The sequence below is a fragment of the Cupressus sempervirens genome, chromosome 1, assembly GCF_028749045.1.
Source record: "Cupressus sempervirens isolate cs-2001-9-10 chromosome 1, ASM2874904v1, whole genome shotgun sequence".
NCBI lineage: Eukaryota > Viridiplantae > Streptophyta > Pinopsida > Cupressales > Cupressaceae > Cupressus > Cupressus sempervirens.
This window is the reverse complement of record NC_143118.1, coordinates 47,059,607-47,082,572: the sequence shown is the minus strand read 5'-3', so window position 1 is coordinate 47,082,572 and position 22,966 is coordinate 47,059,607. Positions and strand designations below refer to the sequence as shown.

The window sequence follows — 22,966 nt, the reverse complement described above, 5'->3', positions numbered from 1 at the left end:
CTCTTGGACCCCGTGTGCAGCACATGTCCTTGACCTTCTTTTGGAGGACATGGGCAAACTTGAGTGGGTCACTCCAATTGTGGAGGATGCAAGGCGGGTGACAAAATACATATACAATCACCCATGGGTCCTTAGCCTGATGAGAGAGCACACTGATGGCAAAGAAATTGTCAAGCCTGCCGTCACAAGGTTTGCAACGATTTTTTTGACATTGCAAAGCATTCTCGATAATTTGGCTTCTTTGAAGCAAATGTTTGTTTCCAAAAAATGGCTTGCTTCCACATTTTCAAAGAAGAGTGAAGGAGAGAATGTTGTGCGGATTGTGTTTGATAAATATTTTGAAGATAAGGCTGATGAAATAGTAAAGGTAACTACAAAACTTTAAGTTTTAGTTTGCACTTTACAACTTTATAACATACTAAGTTTGTAACTCAAGTAAATAATAATTTTGTAACTTGTCAACTAATTTCAAATTTATATTGCAGGTGTCTAAGCCTTTAGTCGGAGTTTTGCGTTTGGTTGATGGAGACCAAACGCCAATGGGTGAACTATATGAGGCCATGGACAAGGCCAAAGAATCTGTCAAAAATTACTACAAGGGGGAAAGCATCAAATATGAACCCATTTGGCAGATCATTGATAGAAGGTGGAATAATCAGCTTCACCAACCCATTCATGCAGCAGGATATTTCCTCAACCCACGTTTTAGGTATACTGTAAGCTCATTCTTACTCAAATTTAAGTTAACAAAGACTTGAGTTCATTTTGCTTTCGTAGGGTGTTGGGTGTGTACTAAAATTGGAAGACTTATTTGTTTTTGGTTTTTGGTTTTAGGGCTGATGGTACATATGCAGATCCTGATGGAGAGGTCATCAGAGGCCTAAGTGAGTGCGTCGAAAAGATGGTAACCAGCGAGGAAACAAGAGATAAAATCATCGCTGAGCAGGAGATCTTCACTTCAGCAGGAGGCAAGGTGTTCTCCACTTCTCTCTGCAAGAGAGCAAGGCTTACACAAACCCCAGGTAATACATTTGCAAACTTCTGAATCTCAAATGCTAAATTAATATTTATGTTTCATTTTTTGTTGTCTATTAGTATTTTCTAACTTGTACAATTTTTGTGATGCAGTGGCTTGGTGGACCACTTGGGGTGCAAGCACTCCAAATCTTGCAAAATTTGCTCTCAGAATCCTATCACAGCCTTGTAGCGCATCACATTGTGAGCGCAACTGGAGTTTGTTTGAGGCCATCCACACAAAAAAGAGAAACAGGTTGTCCCAAAAGAGGATGAATGACATGGTCTATGTGCAATATAATCTTAAATTGCGCATGAAAAAGGCGCAACAAGATCCGCCTGGGCCAATCGATTTGGATGAGATAGATCCTTATTATGATTGGACGGCACAAGAGCAGGCTCCCTTATTTACACAGGAGGACATCTCCAATTTGGAGAGGGAGGCCGCGGAGGAGGCTGCGAAGGAGGAAGGGGGTGGAACTGGATATGACATCGATTTGGATGACATCGAGGAGGGCGATGATGAGGATGATGACATTGAGCTTACTGCAGAGGACCATGACATCTTGCGCGCAGCGAATGTGGAGATACCGACATCTAGTTCTATAGCTACACCATCTCCTGCATTGGCACAGACACAGACACGGGCACAAACCCTGCGGGGTTCTAGTTCTAGAGCTTTACCCTCTCCCGCACTCGCTAGTAAAGTGACTGGGAAGAGGAAGATGTAGTCCTGTATTTGACATTTGTACTTATTTGTAGTCATGTTGATGTGCTTATTTGAACTCTTTACATTTGACACTTTATTTATGAGAATACTTCTCATGTGTTGTGAACTTGTTAGTTGTTAGTAATTTACAACTTGTCACTACTTACTTGTTAGTAATTTACCAATTAATAACTCTTTTTGCATTGATATATATCTAAACATGATTGTTTCTTATGTATTGTTAGTAATTAAGTCATTAGATGCAAAAAAACATTGAATTCTGTAAAAAAATCGCATTTTTTTATTAAAATTTAGTGGTTTTTTAGTTCCCGATTTTTTCCCCGATTTTTTCCCGATTTTTCCCGATTTTTCCCGATTAAACTTTTTCAGGCCTAGGCGATTAATCTCCTCAGGCAATTTTTACATCTATGGTTATAACCATTGAAAAAAAAATGTTGTTTTTGAAGTTTGTTTATCCTAAAGATTAAATTACATTTTCCAAAAAATCAAGTTTCGCACCGGGTGAAAAAGACAAATCACATCACTCCTAGCTCAAAGGTGTCCAAAGTGTAAAATTTTCAAATCAAAAACTTTTGGACAACTCCAAGAAACTTGCTAAGGCAACTAAGATAAAGGGGGTCCCCAAAATTTTGGGGCGATGATGTGAAAACCTCACAACAAAAAGCCATATTAATTAAAAAGCCCCAATCATGGAAGAACTCCTTGATGTCTCAGTAAGACTCTTCTGCTTATGTCTTTCTCACGGCAAACCTCTTATCTTGAACAATCACTCTAGAAGGAAGATTATGCAATTGCTTAATGGACTCCAGACTCGGTATATTTTAGTGCTAACAATGCTTAAACTTTATTCATGGTAATATTATTTGCAAGCCATCAACCAATGAAATATTCAAAAGAGTACAATGTACATACTATATATGCCTATATAATTATCTTCAAAAATATTAGTTTCCACACAAATAAAAGTATAGCCTAAAACCTTGGTACTTTCCTTTATTGAATTGACCTTGTAGTAAGACTCGGGATAATAACCAAAGGTCCAAAACCATGACTTAATATTATTAAGCTCTAATATAGAAAGAGCACGCAAAATAAGAACTTTCCATCAATATTATATATCAGAAATCAAACCGTCTTAAGTTTCTATTTTATTTTTGAATAAACCACTACAAATTTGTCTCCAACAAAGACTTCACAAATTTGCACAGCTGTGAACTCGATCATCAATCCACCCTTTATCCAGAGCTAAGTTTTGATCAAGCCCTTCTAAAATCAAAAGCATGTCTTCTATAGCCCTAGGAAACTCCTTATAAAGAGCTCCAGGTAATTTCTATAAGATTAGGCTGACTTAATATTTGTCATAACTGGAAAACTTTATTTAATAAAGTGAGTTTTTTTTTTCACTTTATTTTAAAATTAAGTTAATCAATTAAAGCCATCCCTTTTATAATATGATTATTTTTGGACAAATTAATCAATTAATTAAATTAAGTCGCTTACAATCCTCTTGGCCCATAACATTGCTTGCTCTCAAGGAAATCGTTGTTGCACCACTAAGTTCCCAATCCAGTCATATGAAAAACACAATGTCACATTGTTGCTCCACTCTAGTGTAATCAACATTTCTAAAACTCAAAAATTTCTCATTCTAAAGTATTCCCACTATTATGCACCAGTGGAGGAACATCTTTTACATTAATCAAGATGGAAACAATTGATGAACTAGTATCGAGATTGATATAACAAGAAGCTTCTAGTGTGTTTACTGCAAAGGAGGTATCTTCGATGAAGTAAATTATCTTTGTTGAAAATTAAAGTTTACCTTATTAAAAACTTCCATCCTTTGTAAACCTTGCATTTTGTTAGGCGTGTGAACTTCCAACCTTTCAAACTTATCTTTTAATTGTTCATCTTTGTAGCTTCATCAAAATTGTAGATGAATAGAAATACTTCATTGTCCTCAATTTGCCAATGAAACAAGCCATGAAGGGAATATGATTCATCTTCCAAACATGACTGCAATTCTAGAATCCCTTCATCATTCTACTCCATTGGACCTTTATCTTGCTTCTTTGTCCATTCTTTTCAGTTTGAATATGATGAATCCAGCTATAATGTTCCTGTTTCCCCTACGTCTTCTTTGTATCAATATTTCTCCATCTATAGCAAAAATGTCGATTAAGGGAGCAAGTGGAAAAGGCCATACGGCCTGATGGGGAAGCCACACGATTGGTTAGGACACTGTACGGTCAGTGCTAGACAATGTACGGTAAAACCCAGAGGTTGTATGGTGCATACAGAATCCGTACGATTGAGCAATGTGGATGGTGTACAGTCAGGACTTGAGGTCATATAGTGTGGTATTGGGGGAACAGAATAATGTTTGTACGGCAAACTCAAGAGCCCGTACAATAGTAATGAGATGACTAGTCCATACAGGATGGTTGGCAGGGGTCGTATGGTGTGGGAATGCAATCAGAATGTTTGCATGTTACTTCGCCACAAATTGAGCTGCACTCTGAGATGTCAAACAAGATGAATGTATTCGCCAAATAATGCCAGTGCACGTATTGAAAACCAATCAAAGATATATCTAGATATATGTATTTGCAAACAAAGATGGTGCGCAGAATTGTGAGATTCGAGCAAGTATTATAGAAGCGGAATAGGGTGAGGGTTGAATCCCACCGAAACCAAAATAGCCAAGTAGGGAAGATCTTTCACTTCTGAAATGGCGAACAACAGAGAATTCCAACTGGAACTCCCAATATAAGAAAATATAATCCAAGACGCATACCAACAACTAACCACATGCCGCACATAAATACCCCTTCGAAGAAAAGTCCTGAGAGTTTTCAAAACAGTGCCGACATGGCTAACATCTACAGATAAGTAATATGATTTGGTCCCCTTTATTAATTAAAACAATTAATTAAATGAGTCCTTGTGATATTATTTAATTTTCAGGACCTTTTAATTAATTAAGCTAATTAAAATATTTTTAAAAAATTGGGGACATTACAGACATTACACCAGCCTTAAGAAATTACTTCCTCACTTAATACATAGTTTTTCAAATCAATTAGGTACTCATAACCCTTCTTTATAATTGAGAGCATGTGTGTAATATTCCTTCACAAGCCTACTCAATAAGGGTCATCGTTAGGGTCATCGTTAGCCTACTTTTTCAGTTCATATAGGCTAATTAAAATGGGAAACGGGACTCTAGAGATCTTGGAATGTTTGGGTTTAGTTTTCTTGGTTTACATTAATGGAATAGAACTCATTCGGTATTATCAACTAGAATGATTCTTCTTGAAGCATTTTTAGACTAAAGCTATTCTCCAAACTTCTTTGAAAGCATGTCTATTTTTAGTAAGTCTTCAAATTGGCATCAGTCTTCATCCCACCGCCTCAATCTAATTTTAGCATGCTCTTATTGGTTCCTCATACTTCAGCAGTGCTTTCTGCAACTCGAACGGGAGTATTTATAATATACACTCAAGTTATAATGTTAATGTTATATTATTTGACTTTAGTATTACATTTCATAAAGTTATGTTATGTCCATTTTAATATTTTGAAAAGTTCTTTTAGTGGGAAATGAATTCTTTTTTAAAATGGGCTTCTTTTTCCTCCAAAGTTATAAAAGGAGGTTTGGACTATCATTTTGCATATGCATAAGAGTGCACGTAACAAAATGTTATTGGAATTGTTAAGGTTTTGCCCAGAAACAATGATAAACAACAATAAGGATGAACAAAATAAATACAAGAGACACAAGATTATCCTGGGAAAACCCTTCCAGATGAAGGGAAAAACCAAGCCACATAACAAAAATATCACTTTTATTGATAAAGAAAAAGGTTCAAGTACAATGCTTTTCACTTGATACAATATATATAAAGAATAGAGAGACTCTTCATTACACAACTAAAGATCTCTTCAATTTCCAAATATAAAACTCTTCATATTTCCATACATGTGCCTCTTTGCATGACACACGACACGTCTCTTTATATATTATTATCGAAAATATTATCATTGATGTCTCTTTCAGCTAAAGATGACCATAAACACTCATAACAATCATATTTCTATTACATAAAATCAAAGATAATGATTTCTATCACAGCTACAATCTTCAACACTCCCTCTTAGCAAGAAAGAGATCTTTAGAAGGCAGGCACACATAACTACAACCAAAGATGTTACGGATAGTTTTTCCATCATATAGATTCTCATTAAAACGTATTATCTCAACATAACATAATTCACCATAGTTACTTTATAAGCACATAAAATTACAGTGATGACTTCTAACATGCCCACTCGCAGAGGGTGGTCCAAGGACTTTCCCTCTTAGCAAATATGAAATTTAGTAAGTTTATCAATCATGGACTCTCTCAACATGACAATAAAAGAACAAGTAACTTTTATTAATATTTAAAAAATCATGAAATCCCTCAACATGATAGGCCTGCAAGGATCACAATCAGCTTAAATCACGGACTTTCTCAACATGATGCTATCATGGAATCTCTCAGCATGACATTCAATTCCCATCACAGAAATTTTCAACGTGATGACATCATGGACTCTCTCTACATGATGTTCACTATGATTTCCCTCATAAGTGAAAGATTTATCATACTTGTCCTTACAACTTTATTTATTGCATATTAATAAGAACTCATAATCAACAAGAAAGAAAATCACAGCTAAGACTCGCTTCCAACAAGAGTCATGCAACCTCCCTCTAAAGCTGAAAAGTCTTCACCTATATGTGACCTTCCTCCTTTTGAGGATATGCAATATCAATTCAGTGCAGAGGAGGATATGCAATATCAATTCAGTCCAAGTCTGCAAGCAATATCCCCATACAATTTGTGTCATTTTGCATATAATTTCTCATTATCTCATTCCTTCCTGATCCGTCCTACAATCAAGAGGGATTAATTAATAACTCTTGTTTAGAGATCAATTCTAAAAACCAAACACTATTCCTATTGCTATAACAAGAATTCAATATCACACAATACTTATCTCCTTATTGTCTTGTTTCCTCAATCCTCCAATCATAGTGAGTCCTAGTCTACAAATCATTGAAATAGTGCATCTATTCTCTTCAATTCCTTAGTGGTTGCTTAGATGGCTGCCAATTTAAAATGCTCTCCATGTAATAGATATTCACAATGTGTGTAAATGGTCATTGCATATCAAAACTACAAGAGACCAAGAGACAACAAAGCAGAACAGAGGTGAGAAAATTGATGCAGGAGCATCTTGGGTCCTTGAGCAATCTTGCATCAACCAAAAAAACAAAAATCTTGTTTTTTGTACCAATCTATTGTTCATGAAGTAGCAGTTGTTGATTTTGTTTTCCACATGTGCGCAGTTGATATCATGTCAAGGGCCTATACTTGATCCTTGTCCTTAGTGCACATACCTTGAGGTTTCTTAATCTTCAAGTTTTGTGTTGTTCTTTGCAGTCTTTGTTTCCTACAGTTTTCATCCAACAAGGCACATTATTTCCTTTGGCAAAGTTTCATACACTACTCTTGACTCCCGTGTGGACCTATCCTTAAGAGCACGTGGTCTTATGTTATCCTTTGCTTGGATTTTGGTTTACATTTCCAAGACTGAACCTATAATGTAATTAAATGCTTGACTAGCCGATTTGTGGCTTAGCTGGCTATGTAAGAAGCTTGGTTAGATGTAGGAAAAGACAATCAGCTTAGAGCAAAGAAGATAGAGATGCGAATTTGGATTCTGACTTCATAATATTTCTTTGTAACAGACCGCAAGCCAAAAAGCCTCTCAATTGGGCATGTTACTTTCTTTATATGTGAAGTGAAATAATTACACCTATTGAATGTTGCATATGGCCTCTTGTTCCTTGTGTATTTGATTAAGCTTTTGTGTGAAACTCTAAGTGGGGTGTGTTTGTAGGTTTAATTCCATCTTACTCCTACCTATAACCTTCCCTTGCATCAGGTAGTATCAAAGCAGAGTTCTTTCTTGTCGCTTGGATCGTGGAGAGCCTTGTTAAATTTGGTTGTATGGTGGCAAATCTGAAATCTGACCTATAACTTACAGAAGGTTACAATCTTACACGAACTATTGTCAAGATGGTTTGTGGTAGAAGAAATGCAGATAATGCTATTATGGACATGTTGAGGTAGACTGCAGCGAGGCTTGAAGTTTTTGAGACAGCCCAGAACATCTTGAAGGTGTTAGTGATGATGAAGAAGCAGCACCTAATCCGAATCCTGAACCTAAAGTTGAACAAGATAAAGAAAGACTTTTGAGAGTTTTGTCTAGGGTGAATGCTAGACCTGCTGTTGAAGTTGCTTGTTATCATGGAAGACTTAAGACTAATGCGTTATTGGATTGGATCTCTGCGATGGACAAGTACTTCAAGTATGAAGGTACACCTGATAATAAGAAGGTGAAGATAGTAGTCACAAAGTTGAAAGGTCATGCTTCACTTTGGTAGGATCATTTGCAAACTAAAAGACAGAAGAGAAGAGAAGAAAAGATCAAAACATGGGCAAAGATGATTGGGAAGATGAAAAAGTTTCTCCCTACGGATTAACAAGTCAATTTGTTGAGGAAAATGTTGAACTTGAGGCAAAAGTACATGAGTGTAAAAGAATATACTAAGGAATTATACAAGTTGGATATCAGATTTGGACATGTTGATGATGAGGTTGAGAAAGTGGCTAGATCCCTAAATGGTACCAGGACATCAATTCAAGATGAGATTAGCTACGTTACGAAGGACAATAGGGAAGAAGCATATGCGTTGAAGGCTGAAGAAAGATTGGCAAAGAAACATGATCAAAGACAAAGAGGTAGAGGTGGCAAATTTCAAAGAAGTAGAGGCAAAACCTATGGAGAGGGTAGCAAATCTAACAATGTGTTACCCGGATATTTTACTGCGAGAGTTAGTAAGTTAATTTCAGAGAGAGAGAGAGGGGGGATTTAATTCTCAGCTATCAAAATTACCTCCCTCTACGTACTTTTCTCTCTCCACATACTAAAACCACCTCTCTCTATGTACTAAAACCTTCTCTCTCCCCTTACTAAAACTTAGCTCTCTCCCTGTACTAAAACCTTCTCTCCCTGTACTAAAACTTTCTCTCACAACGTACTCAAACCATCTCTCTCTACGTACTAATTTTTTTAATCTCTCTATGTACTAACATTTACTCTCTTTCTATCAATCTTAACTTTTTGAGAGCTACAGTTAGAAAGTTAGAGTTTGAGAGTTACAATTAGAAAGTTTGAGTTTTTGAGTTAGAGTTGTAAAAGTTTGAGTTGGTTACGAACTATCTTCAGAGTGGTCCAAACTCTAACTTTTTGAGTGGTTATGAACCCAAAAAGTTGGTTATCCTAGAATAAATTATAAATTTCTGAATCTCATTGTAATAATGGACTTTTTGGAATTGGGAAGAAGGGAACACTTATGTTTTTTATGATAAAACAATTTTTTGGAAAATATGTATAGAGGTTGTCTTTATAATCAATTTCTTCTTATGCTCTTGGTGCAAGGAAATAAAAGAACATGCATTTTGTATTCTCTTTTCTTAAAAGTCTGAACTGTTTGGGTGTTGATTCTAGTTGTAATTTGTTTTCGCAGTATGGTGTAGATGTTAGTGAATGATCAAATCATCACTGAGCTAGTGCTAGCCTTCAAGCATAGTTCGTGATCGTTCTTATTAGCTATTTAATTTATTTAGGAAAGTTGTGAAGTCATGTGGTGCATTTGTCATCAATAGCTTTCTCTGTACCTTTCAAAGTTTTAATTAATTTATGTTTAAAAAATAAATACAGCCATCATACGAGAGAGCTGCCCCTGTCAAATGCAGAGGAAGATTGTAATCTAGTAATGATCGGTTTCAATCTCTCCAACTGTTGGCACAGTTGTCACTATTCACAAGGCGAACAAGGTCAGTTTCAGAAGTAACTATCTTAGTGACAAATCTATTTACCAACAGATTTTTGGCGACTCCGCTAGGGAATCAAATGAGAAAGACTAATCAGTCGCCTGTAATGAAGCAAGATGGTATTGACACATGAGAATGTGTTTCTGGTTCTACAACCGAATCTTGGCTTCCAGGACACACAAGAAGATATTATTTCAGATTTCACACTCTAACCTGGAGGTGTAGACAAAGTGCTCAACAATATCATCAAGTGAACCAGGTTCTAGAAGAAGAAGAAGAATTCAGCGAAATCTTGCGAAGAGCTCCTATCGGTCAAAACGTTGTGGTGATTGAAAAAATAATTGCTATTCCAAGAAGAAATAGGCAAAATCTTGGTCACATCTACGACCAAGTGAACAATAACTAGTAACATGGTTGATAAAAGGTACCTTCCCTGGAATGAAGGTTGGTGACTCTATTTTAAAGATTGCTATCTAAAAGTGGCAATTCAGAATCATGGTTTGGTACAAAGGAAAAGTTGAAAGTGACAATGATAGCGACAGTGATGATGAATACTTTTCATATCCCATGAAAAAGATTCCTGATGAGCCTCTACAAGTTGAATTCTTGAAGAATTTCTATGGAGACAGGAGGCTAGATCCTAGAATGGTTCATCCCTGCTTGTTGCAAATTTTTCTAAAGATCGAAGAAGATTATGGAAAAGATTATGGGTTTCTTTCTCATGACCATGATTCTTTATTTGAAAAAGGTTCAACATATAAAGATAAAGGTCTTTTTGAAAAACGTCTTTCATCTAAATCAACAATGAAGAATAATGGAAATGTCTCTCATTCACTTGTCTCCCAACAAAATCAGATTTTCATTGATCCTAAGCAAGATAGCTTCTTGAAGAGTTTTCTATGGTGGACAAAAACTAGATCCAAAAAAGATCCATCTGTCTTTGCTCCGAACTTTGCACAAGATAGATGAAGAAGATGGTAAAGATAATCAATTTTTCTCTCACAAACCAAAATCATTTTCCAAAAGAAGTTCCACGTGTAATTATAAGGAAGAACTTGATCAGAAAAATGGTTCATGTGAATCAAGGATGGATAAATGGTGGTCATAAAAGTAGCCCAACGCTTACGCCTATTGCTCATCAAAATCATGCTTCCATTGATCCTAATCAGGTTGAATTTTTAAAAAGCTTCTATGGCAACGCACGCTTGGATCCTAACAAAGTACATCCTTCTTTACTTCAAACACTGCAAGAACTTGAGAAAGAAGACTCGTGCAGGAATTACTTTATTGGTAACAGGACATCTGTCGATCCCAATGTTAGAAAGGATTCATCTAAATCTGCATGCATGAAAGAAGATGGGGATTCTATGTCTAATCAAGGAGATGGTCGAGAAATGGAGTCTATAGGAGAAGAAGGGTCTGCTAATGTATCAAGGCATCACTGTGAAAAATTCAAAACCCAAGAGAAAGTATTCAATCATCTCGATCCTACTGAGAAAGAAAAAGAAACATCAAAATCTCAAAAAACTACACAACATATGATTGAAGATGAGGGAACTGTGGATCAAGGTGAATTTCATACTGCTTTTATTCCTACTTGGTGCCTCAATGCTCCAGATGACGACTTCCTATGAGGAGAAGATCTTCCCACTCATCCTTCCATGATCAATCAAGGTGATGAATCTATTGAAAATATTAATACTTGAGATGTTATGGCACAATATGAAACCACTACCATTCACGAAGATAAAAGCACCAATGAACCTCTAATGATATCTTATTTCCCTATGGAGAAAGAGACCTTTACATTTGATGACATTGACAAACTTGTGATAAAAGACCGGTTGATGAAAAAGCTAAAAATCAGCTTCAAAGAGAAGAAGATGAATCATCTAGCCTTCATTCTTTATCATGCATGCTACAAGAATATCAACCTTTCACATTTCATGAAAGATGTCTTGGAGAAGAATCAATGATTCAAAAAGACATAGATATCATTTAACATATTGAAAATGAAAGCTATATGGATATGATGACAAGTTCATCCGATCCAATCGAAGTGCAATTAAAATCCCATGGGTCATTCAAAGGTCAAAGAAATCCTCTTTTTGAACCTTCTCATCAAATAGGAAATCCTATGTCAAAGAGCTTCTATGAGAAGAATAACCATCATAAAAGAAGTAATGAGTTAGCAGGGGATCTCATGGAGGAATCTGATGAAGGAAACTCTTACGATGTTTTTATCCCAAGTCTGTGCTCAAAAGATTTGGATGATAATTTCCTCAATGGAGAAAGTGTTTACTTTAATCCTTTGTTTTTAGACGAAGGCATTTATGTTGATGCTTCTCAATTAGGTATTCAAAGAAAAGGTTCAATGGCTATAGCTCCACAGGTTGCTTCACATCACAGATTGTATGAAGGCAATCCAATACAAAGTTCGGTATCTCTTAGCCTTAACCATCAGAAGACCCTTCAGATAAAGAGTTTTGAAATTAATGGGATGAAACTTGAAGTTATGGCCTATATGTTGAAGATGGTATCAATGTAACTCAGAAGTGCCTAAAAAATTAAAAATTCAAGATGATCTTTTGGAAGATGAGGAAGAAGAAATGGATCATGGGAAGATTCAATCTAACATGGATGTGCATCCAAGTTGGAATAATTTTACAGAAGATTCAACCACAATCTTGCCAATGAGAGAAAAAGAGTACCTGGTGTCAAAAAATAGCTCAGGATTTCATGATGACCAATCTTTAGAAATTCAAGTAGAAGGCTTGCCAAGTAGAGGAGAAGATCAAAGATACATTCAGAAACTTGAGAATCTAATCTTACAACTCTTTCAAAATGAAGTCATTCATGACATGCATAATGAGGGAGAATTGAATCCAAAGTCTAAGGTTTCTGATGAGACATGGTTATTTGGATACATTCCCTTGTCTAAAGCAATGGATCTTGTTAGAACTCTAAAATTTGGAATCCAAGGAGCAAGCCTACATTTGAGTTTGCAAGAATTTGGGAGTTGCCACCTATTAAGTCGTCATGGCATTTATTTTCCTCATCCCATAAATGGATTCACATGATTCATCCAGAGCTAAAGCTATCAAAGGTAGGGGTTCCCTACCTTGTACCTATGCTAGTTAGGAGTTTTTGTCATGCCTTTTCCTCCCTTTCGTTTGGTTGTGTTCCCAATTTCGGTGTGCCTAGTCCCTTTTCAAATATTATCTCTTTTTTGGGTGACTCTATAGCCCTTGTGAAAAAGCACTGCTCTTTCTTAACTCTAGGTTCATTCAGCGTCCTGCACAGTCCTTGTCCCCAGATAAAGCCAACTGTTACTCGGATATTTTACTGCGAGAGTTAGTTAATTCCAGAGAGATAGAGAGAGAGAGAGAGAGGTTAATTCTCAACTATTTAAAACTACCACCCTCTGTGTACTTTTCTCTCTCCACGTACTAAAACCACCTCTCTGTACGTACTAAAACCTTCTCTCTCCCTGTACTAAAACCTTTCTCTCCCAGTACTAAAACCTTCTCTCTCCCCGTGTTACATCCCAAATTTTTACCCTAAAGTTTAAATTGGACTTAGCTGTTGATTTAACGAATCAATATCATGTGAAGTAAGTTAATTATAGTAATTGTATCAATTTATTTCTTCCTGATCATGTGAAGTGAGTTAGTTAATTATAGCCATTGTATCAATTTATTTTTCCTGATCATGTGAAAGTGAGTTAGCTAATTATAGTCGTTGTATCAATTTATTTCTTCTTGATCATGTGAAATGAGTTAGTTGAAATATATATGTTGTATTAACTGATATTGAGATATTTTCATGAACATGTGAAATGAGTTAGTTATTCTGATGTTGATGAAATCTCTAACGGTCACTAGATGATTTTGAATTAACAATTAATAAATCTTGAATTGATGTCTTGGCGAGAATGTTGTTTTGAATGATTACAAGAAGAAGACTAAAGAGAGGGGAAGCATTGCTAAATGGGATCATCAGAAGGGGATGGTCAAATAGTCCAATCATCTGAATCGACGAGTTTGACCTAAGTCCACTTTGGCAAGCATGCTAGGTTTGATAACATGTTGCATTATGGAACCGCATGAGCTATTAAAAAAACAATATAATAATCTATTAAAAAAAAATTTAAAAACTATAATTCATACCTTTGAGGAAATTATTAATGAATTCATTATTTTATTATTATTATTCACATTTAAATACGAACATACGTACATAAAAATAAGGTGACACCAATAAATTATAAGTTATAATCTAATGATGCCACTTTACCAATACAAACACTTGAACGTATTTAAAATTGAATGATAATAATAAAATAATAAAATGATTCTTCTTATTTTCTTTCTTTTCTTTTCCTCCCTCGTCTTTCTTTTAAATCATTCTGAATAGCATTCGAATGGATTCTTGTAACTGAAGGAAGTCGAACAATCAAGCCTCTCTTTCTTTTATTAAGTCTCATAATCATATCACAACACACCTTTTATTCTTCATCTTTACCTTCTTGCTATTGGCGACTCTTAAATACTGAGAACAATTCCGTCTGAGATTAATTCCGTCTACAAATAATTCCAACTAAGATTATTGATTTATGTTCCTCACTTTCACGTTTCTTGTCATGGGAAGTCCGAACCAGTAGTGGAGTCCAACTCCCGATTTCAAAGCATCTCAGATATATCGTAGTGTCAAATAAGACTGTTGTTGAACCAACGTACGTCCTTTCTTTTGTTTCTTTGTAATGTTAAGGTTGTCCGGTTCATGTAGTATCTGGAAACTAGGAATATTATTGAGACTTGTTTTCTTTTATTCGTTTCCATATGTCGCATTAGTTGTATCCTTGTGCCATGATACATAAAATCCATAATGTTGATGTCAAGTCGTTTTTCAGATCGAATTCAAGGGAAGAACATGTAGAATTTAAAATATGGAACATGTTTACCATTGATGATACTTAATCATGAAAGCATATCAATCATGTGTCAATAATTATCTCAGCTTATATTTAATACGTTCTTTTATATCACGTAGAGATGGAATTGAAATCATGTAATCTGAACACCGAGGAATTCACCGGCAGTATTGCCAAAATGAGTGAAGAGGTGTAAAGCAAAAGCAGTGGATAAACTCGTGAGCACCTAGGAATAACCGACATGGTAGCCTGAATTAGTGAGGAGGCGTGCAGAGTCTGTACAAATAAAAATGGTATCAAATCAAATAAATAATATGCTAAAACCTATAATAGCTCATGCATGTTTCAATTATGTAATATGTTGTCAAGTCGAGTAGTGGAAATCGAGTTTGTAGACCCAACTTGAAATCCCTGGCCAAAGTAAAGATTACGCAGATATGCCGAACATGTGATCTTTGTTGATTGTCCAGACACTATAGTTATTTTGGAGAATAAATGTTGGGACTTCAACCCACCTGATTACTCTAATGGCTGGGCTTATGAACATCCCAAGCCCGATCCTGAGGTAGGGAGGGTCATTCTATTAATTAGAATGTGTGGGGATAAGTAATGGTCCGCAGTTGGGAGGTTAAGCCTATGTCAATGCTTCTCCTCTCACCAATACCGAGGCTTGGACAACGAGTTAAAGAGATTTTTCTATTTATATTGTATGCTTCTTGTACTTTTAATCTCTAAAAGAATAGATAGATATTTTTATTTCAAGATGAAGAAAACAATTACTAATATGTTGATTAAGCCTTTCAATTGATTTAATTAGTCGTTACTTTATTTTCAATCAGAAATAGTTTAATTATTAGCAATACATAAATATCTCTTTTTGTTTCTCGTGAATATGTAAGATAGATTGAAAAGGGTTTCTTTCTGTTATAATCAGTTGGTAGATATCATTGCCATATGAAATGGAAACAGTTACTTGTGAAATTAGATTAATTTGATATTAAAATTTGGTTGCGAAATTTCATATGTTACATATGGTATCAGAGCGTTGGGTTCGACACTGAACCTAGGGCACCCTACCTTCTTGAAACTGATAGAAATTTGAATTGACTACAGGATGTTGGTACATAAAACCCCCCCAAGAAAACTCGGTATCCTATCTTTCCTTATCTCATTAGAAATATGACTAAATATGATTACTCATGTTGTTCTGATCCCCAAGACAATGAAACCCTGAATCAGGCAATTCAGCGGATGAAGAAGGAAAGAGTCAGGTGGACTCCTGCAAACAAAGTAGCATATAGAAACAAGCTGATACAAAACTGGAATGCTCGGCAAAGCAACCCTCTTTTACAATTTCATAGGTCCTGGATGGTACGAGATATGTACCAGTCTGAACCAAATGTAATGCTACAAAGCAAGATTAAATGTTGTGTGAATGTAGACTTCCTCAATAAAGGAAATTTTGTAAATAAGATTGCTTAGTTGAGCAATGAAAATAAAATTAAGTTATTTGAAAATATGTGTTGTAAGACTTTTTCTCTATTAGATTTCTTCTTTCCGCATGATAACACAATTGTAAATTAACAAGTGGGAAACCTAAACATAAAAATGAATAACAGTGGGAATACAGAAAACAAGGATATAATACGCGAGAACCCTCAAGCTTCCAATGAACTGCTACTCCAAATCTTGCAAGAAACACAATTAAAGTTAGAAACCATGGAAAGAAGGATGAGTGAAATGGCAGCCCAAATAGGGCAGAACCGTGAGGAAGTGCAAACCACATCCATTTTTAGAGCTAAGATAGACGTCTCTAAACATAACAAAAACCCCTCTCCCAAGCGCTCAGAAAAACAGAAGGAAAAAGAAATAGTGGCTGATTTATCAGCAGACATAAAGAAAATAAAACCACCTAAGTTTTTCGATTCTGAGTCCGGAGAAGAAGAAGAAGCATGGTTAACTGAGATGGAGCAATATTTCAAGATGAGGAATTTCTTTGAAACCTCAAAAGCAGTTTGGGGAATATATTATTTCATCAGAGAAGCTACAACTAGGTGGGGAAACACTAAGGTTGAGCAAAACATTAGAACCACTGAAATCACCTGGGAGAAATTTGTGAACATATTTCGGAGATGTTGGCTGCCTCAGACCTTTTATGATCAGAAGTTTTTAGATTTTCAGATCTTAAAACAAGGAGACATGTCAGTACATAAATACCGGGAAAGGTTCACACGATTACTTAAATATGTGCCACCTTATCAACAAGACACCAATCTAAAGGTGAGAAAATTTATCATGGGGTTAAACAATAGGATAGGAAGAGTTGTTCATGTTCTTGCTCCCCGAACCATGGAAGAAGCTCTAAAAAGAGTTGTTCGGCAGGAACAGAAGATCAGAAAGGACAACTCCATCCAAGACAACAAAAGGAAAAATACCTAGAATTTAGAAGGTGCTGACTTTGGACCATAGAAAAAGCAATTTAAGGATTATAAGAATAACAAACCTGAATTTAAAAGCGGTGGAGCAAAGGATGTCAAAAGCAATTTTTATGCGAATAAGAACAACAAGAATAATGAAAAGAAGGGACCACCAGGAGGATGTTTTAACTGTGGAGGGGATCATTTCATGAGACAGTGCCCCATTAAATCCAACATCAGCCAACCACAGTGACCACCTTCGCCGCAACAGCAACAAGCCTTTCAGCAAAGGATTCATGCAGCCCTTGATAATAGACAAGCAGAGTAGCAGATAGGCCCCATTGAAACTCCAAGTAAGATTTACAGGAACCATGTGTCCATATTAATTGATACTGGAGTATCTGAATGTTTTATATCACCTAGGTTGTTAAGTAGGTTCCCGAAATAGTTTTATGGCAAAACCATGGATAGTCGAGTATGCAAACCAGTCAAGGGCCAAGTTGGAGCAATGCTTATTTGAAGCTCAGGTTGACTTTCTGAATTTCTCTACAGAATTGAACTTATATGTAGCACGGCTAGGGTCATACGACATTATCATAGGAATTAATTGGCTCGGTGAACATAAGACCAAAGTAGATTGTCATGCCAAAACTGTAAACTGTGTGGATGATCAAGGCAAACCAACAAGCATATCAAAGATTAAACATGAAATTAGATCACAACAGATTTCGGCAATGCAACTTAAGAGATATGGAGGAAAGGCTATGAAATTTTTGCAGTTAGGATAGAAGATACAAGGGAGTCTAAAACAACCACTTATGGGGATGATTACATTTATGAAGATGGAGAAATTAGGCAAAAGTTAAAAGAATCCTTCGAAGAAAAATACCCCTATTTGAAAAATTATCAAAATGTGTTTCCTGAGGAACTTCCTGGACTACCCCCTTCCCGGGCATTTGATTTTACCATAGACTTGATACCAAGAGCGGAACCCATATCCAAAGCCCCATATTAAATGACAACCACAAAGTTAATGGAATTACAGATCCAACTACAAGATATGCTAGATAAGAAGATGGTTCGACCTAGTGTCTCACCATGGAGAGCCCCAGTGCTGTTTGTAAGGAAGAAGGATGAAACGATGAGACTATGTATAGATTACAAGATGCTTAATAAAGTCACCATCAAAAATCGATACCCATTGCCAAAAATAGATGATCTTTTTGACTGAATGAAGGGTGTGACTGTATTTTCAAAATTTGATTTAAGATCAGGATATCATCAACTGCGAATTAAAGATGAGGATATACATAAAACTATATTTAGAACTAGGCATGGACATTATGAGTTTATAGTATTGCCTTTCGGATTAACCAATGCCCCAGCAGCTTTTATGAATTTAATGAACAGTATATTCCAAGATTGTCTGGACAAGTTTGTATTAGTCTTTATAGATGACATTTTAATATACTCTAAGAATGAAGAAGAACACTTAGAAATAGTTTTGCAAAGACTAAGAGAACACAAGCTATATGGGAAACTATCTAAGTGTGCTTTTTACCATAAGGAAATTCAGTATCTAGGGCACATTATATCAGCTCAGGGTATAGCAATAGATCCATATAAGATAAAAGCGATTAAGGAATGGCCCATACCTAGAAATGTATCTGAAGTTAGGAGCTTCATGGGGTTAGCTGGGTTCTACAGAAAATTTGTCAGAGATTTCCGAGGATAGCCTATCCGATCACTTCACTTCAGAGAAAGGGAAAGAAATTTATTTGGACAAAGAAGTGTCGATCAGCTTTCGAGTTTTTGAAAGAAAAATTGACTACTGTGCCCATTTTGAGGGTACCTGATCCACAAAAACAATTTGTAGTTATAACTGATGCATCCAGAGAAGGTTTAGGGGGTGTGTTAATGCAGGATGAACAAGTCATTGCTTATGAGTCTAGGAAACTGAAAAATTATGAACAAAATTGCGCACCTCATGATCTCAAATTAGCAGCAATAGTGCATGCCTTGCAAATGTGAAAACATTACTTAAATGGAAAACCTTTTGAGCTTAGATCTGATCACCAAAGTTTAAAGTATATTTTCACCGAACAGAACCTTAATGATAGACAAAGGAGATGGCTGGAATTTTTAGCAGATTATGAGTTTGACATAAACTACATTAAAAGTAAGGAAAACAAGGTGGCTGATGCCCTAAGCCGGAGAAGACACATCTCGGCAATGACTATGGTAAACTTCAGGTTGAGGGACCAAATTTTACAAGGTCTGGAGCATGATGAGTTTTATACAGAAATCAGCTTGGCTCTTATCAGAGATCCGCAAGATGCTAAGTATTCAGAGTTTAGCTTAGAAGAGGATGGATTATTAAGATATCACCACAAAATCTATGTGCCTAAAGACCCTAAACTCCGAAGACTGATTTTAGGTAAATATCACTTAGCTCCATACTCAGGACATCTGGGAGTAACGAAAATGTTATCCGATATAAAACCCTTATATTTCTGGAAGGGGATGAAGAGGGAAATAATTGAATTTGTAGCAGGGTGTCTAGAATGCCAGAGAGTAAAGGCAGAACATCGGTATCCAGCAAGTTTGTTGCATCCAAATGAAGTACCCAAGTGGAAGTGGCAGATAATATCCACGGATTTTGTGCAAGGGTTACCTATAACCCGAAATTGACACAACACTATCTTGGTTGTGGTTGACAGATTGACTAAGGTTGCTCATTTCATACCAGGGAATTTATCTGATGGAGCACCTGAAATTGCTCATAAGTTCATAAAAAAAGAAGATTCAAGTTGCACAAAATTCTAGAGAAAATTATTTCAGATAGGGATGCTAGAATAACTTCCAGATTCTAGCAAACATTATTTATAACTTTGGGCACCAAATTGAATATTAGTTTAGCCTATCATCCTAAGATAGATGGTCAGACCGAACGAGTAAATCAAGTATTAGAGGATCTCCCAAGAGTATACTGTATGGACCGACAGTACCAATGGGAAACATACTTACCCCTGGTAGAATTTGCATATAATAACTCTTACTAGTCCACCATCAGAATGGCTCCTTTTGAGGCTTTGTATGGTCGTAAGTGCAGAACTCCAATAAGTTGGAATTGATTGGAAGATAGAATCATTATTGGGCCTAAAATGCTTCAGGAGTTCGAAGAGCAGGTACTCCAGATTCGTCAAAGGTTAAAAGAAGCAAACAACAGAAAGAAGAGTTCTGCTGATGCTAAAAGAACACTTAGAGAATTCTCAGGAGGGGACAAGGTGTTACTAAGGGTTAAACCTCAGAAAAGTACTACCAAGTTTGGCAAGAATGCTAAGTTAGCCCCGAGATATGTAGGACCCTTTGAAGTTTTGGAGGTTGTTAACCCAGTGGCTTACATGATTGCTTTACCACCAGCCCTTGTCAAGATGCATGACGTCTTCTATGTGTCTTATCTTAAAAAGTAAATTACCCACCATGAACATATGATGGATTGGAAATTACTACAGGTGTGAGAGTCAGGAGTGGTAGAGGTAAGATCGCTCAGAAAACTCAAGGTACGTAAGCTACGCTTACGAAATCGAGAAGTAACACAGTGCAAGGTCCAATGGGACCAGTATACTAAAGATAATGCCACCTGGGAAGATTATCATGATATTTTTCAAAGATATCCCTATCTTTTCTTTGAGATTGAAAACTGAATATTTCTTTTCTTTTCACATAATTGACTAAGTACTACTTAAATTTGCTATTATTTTCATCGAGGACGATGAAAAATCTAAGGGGGTGGGTATGTTACATCCCAAATTATTGTCCTAAATTTTAAATTGGACTTAGTCGTTGATTTAACGAATCAATATCATGTGAAGTGAGTTAGTTAATTATAGTCGTATCAATTTATTTCTTCTTGATCATGTGAAGTGAGTTAATTAATTATACTCGTTGTATCAATTTATTCTTCCTGATCATGTGAGAGTGAGTTAGTTAATTATAGTCGTTGTATCAATTTATTTCTTCCTGATCATGTGAAATGAATTAGTTGAAATATATATGTTGTATTAACTGATATTGAGATATTTTCATGAACATGTGAAATGAGTTAGTTATTCTGACGTTGATGAAATCTCTAATGGTCACTAGATGATTTTGAATTAACAATTAATAAATCTTGAATTGATGTCTTGGCGAGAATGTTGTTTTGAATGATTACAAGAAGATTGAAGAGAAGGGAAGCATTGCTAAACAGGCTCATCGGAAGGGGATGGTCGAATAATCCAGTCATCTGAATCGACAAGTTTGACCTAAGTCCACTCTAGCAAGGATTCTAGGTTTGATAACATGTTGCATTATGGAGCTGCATGAGCTATTAAAAGAACAATATAATAATCTATTAAAAAAAAAAAATTTAAAAAAAAAAAAAACTATAATTCATACCTTTGAGGAAATTATTAATGAATTCATTATTTAATTATTATTATTCACATTTAAATAACTCTTTAACTTCTTATTTTCTTTCTTTTCTTTTCCTCCCTCTTCTTTCTCTTAAATTGTTTTGAATAGCATTCGAATGGATTCTTCTAACTGAGGGAAGCCGAACAGTCAAGCCTCTCTTTCTTTTATAGAGTCTCATAATCGTATCACAACACACCTTTTATTCTTCATCTTTACCTTCTTGCTATCGGTGACTCTTAAGTACTGAGAACAAATCCGTCTGAGATTAATTTCGTCTACAAATAATTCCAACTGAGGTTATTGATTTCTGTTCCTCACTTTCACGTTTCTTGCCATGGGAACTCTGAACCAGTAGTGGAGTCTGACTCCCAATTTCAAAGCATCTTAGATATATCGTAGTGTCAAGTAAGATTGTTGTTGAACCAACGTACGTCCCTTCTTTTATTTCTTTGTAATGTTAAGTTTGTCTGGTTCATGTAGTATCCAAAAACTAGGAATATTATTGAGAATTGTTTTCTTTTATTCATTTCCATATGTCACATTAGTTGTATCCTTGTGCCATGATACATAAAATCCATAATGTTGATGTCAACTTATTTTTCAGGTCGAATTCTAGGGAAGAACACGTAGAATTTAAAATATGGAACATGTTTACCGTTGATGATACTTAATCATGAAAGCATATCAATCATGTGTCAATAATTATCTCAGCTCAGATTTAATACATTATTTTATATCACATAGAGATGGAATTGAAATCATGTAATCTGAAAACTGAGGAATTCACCGGCAGTATTGCCAAAATGAGTGAAGAGGTGTAAAGCAAAAACAGTGAATAAACTCGTGAGCACCTAGGAATCACCGGCATGGTAGCCTGAATTGGTGAGGAGGTGCAAAGGGTCTGCACAAATAAAAATGGTATCGGATCAAATAAATAATATGCTAAAAACTATAATAGCTCGTGCATGTTCCAATTATGTAATATGTTGTCAAGTCGAGTGATGGAGATCAGGTTTGTAGACCCAACTTGAAATCCTTGGCCAGGCTAGAGATTAGGCAGATATGCCGAACATGTGATCTTTGTTGATTGTCCAAACGCTTCAATTATTTTGGAGAATAACTGTTGGGACTTCAACCCACCTAATTACTCTGATGGCTGGGCTTATGAACATCCCAAGCCCGATCCCGAGGTAAGGAGGGTCGTTTTATTAATTTAGAATGTGTGGGGATAAGTAATGGTCCGCAATTGGGAGGTTAAGCCTATGTCAATGCTTCTCCTCTCACCAATGTTGAGGCTTGGACAACGAGTTAAAGAGATTCTTCTGTTTATACTGTATGCTTCTTATACTTTTAATCTCTGAAATAATAGATAAATATTTTTATTTCAAGATGAACAAAACAATTACTAACATTTTGATTAAGCCTTTCAATTGATTTAATTAGTCGTTACTTTATTTTCAAT

The 22,966-nt window shown here is 35.8% G+C and overlaps 2 protein-coding genes across 5 annotated transcripts in view; one reads left to right on the top strand and one right to left on the bottom strand.

The window, feature by feature from the left end:
• The window catches only part of EMB2730 (Ribonuclease II/R family protein), a 121,199-nt gene that overhangs the window by 79,841 nt on the left and 18,392 nt on the right, over nucleotides 1-22,966 (bottom strand). The gene's annotated exons all lie outside the window — the stretch shown is intronic.
• On the top strand, nucleotides 181-1,852 carry LOC149576106 (uncharacterized). Its single transcript, XM_089816302.1, has 4 exons — nucleotides 181-367; nucleotides 486-709; nucleotides 835-1,022; nucleotides 1,129-1,852. Exons 1-4 carry the CDS (start codon nucleotides 251-253, stop codon nucleotides 1,743-1,745), a joined length of 1,146 nt encoding a protein of 381 aa, XP_089672428.1. The 5' UTR covers nucleotides 181-250; the 3' UTR covers nucleotides 1,746-1,852.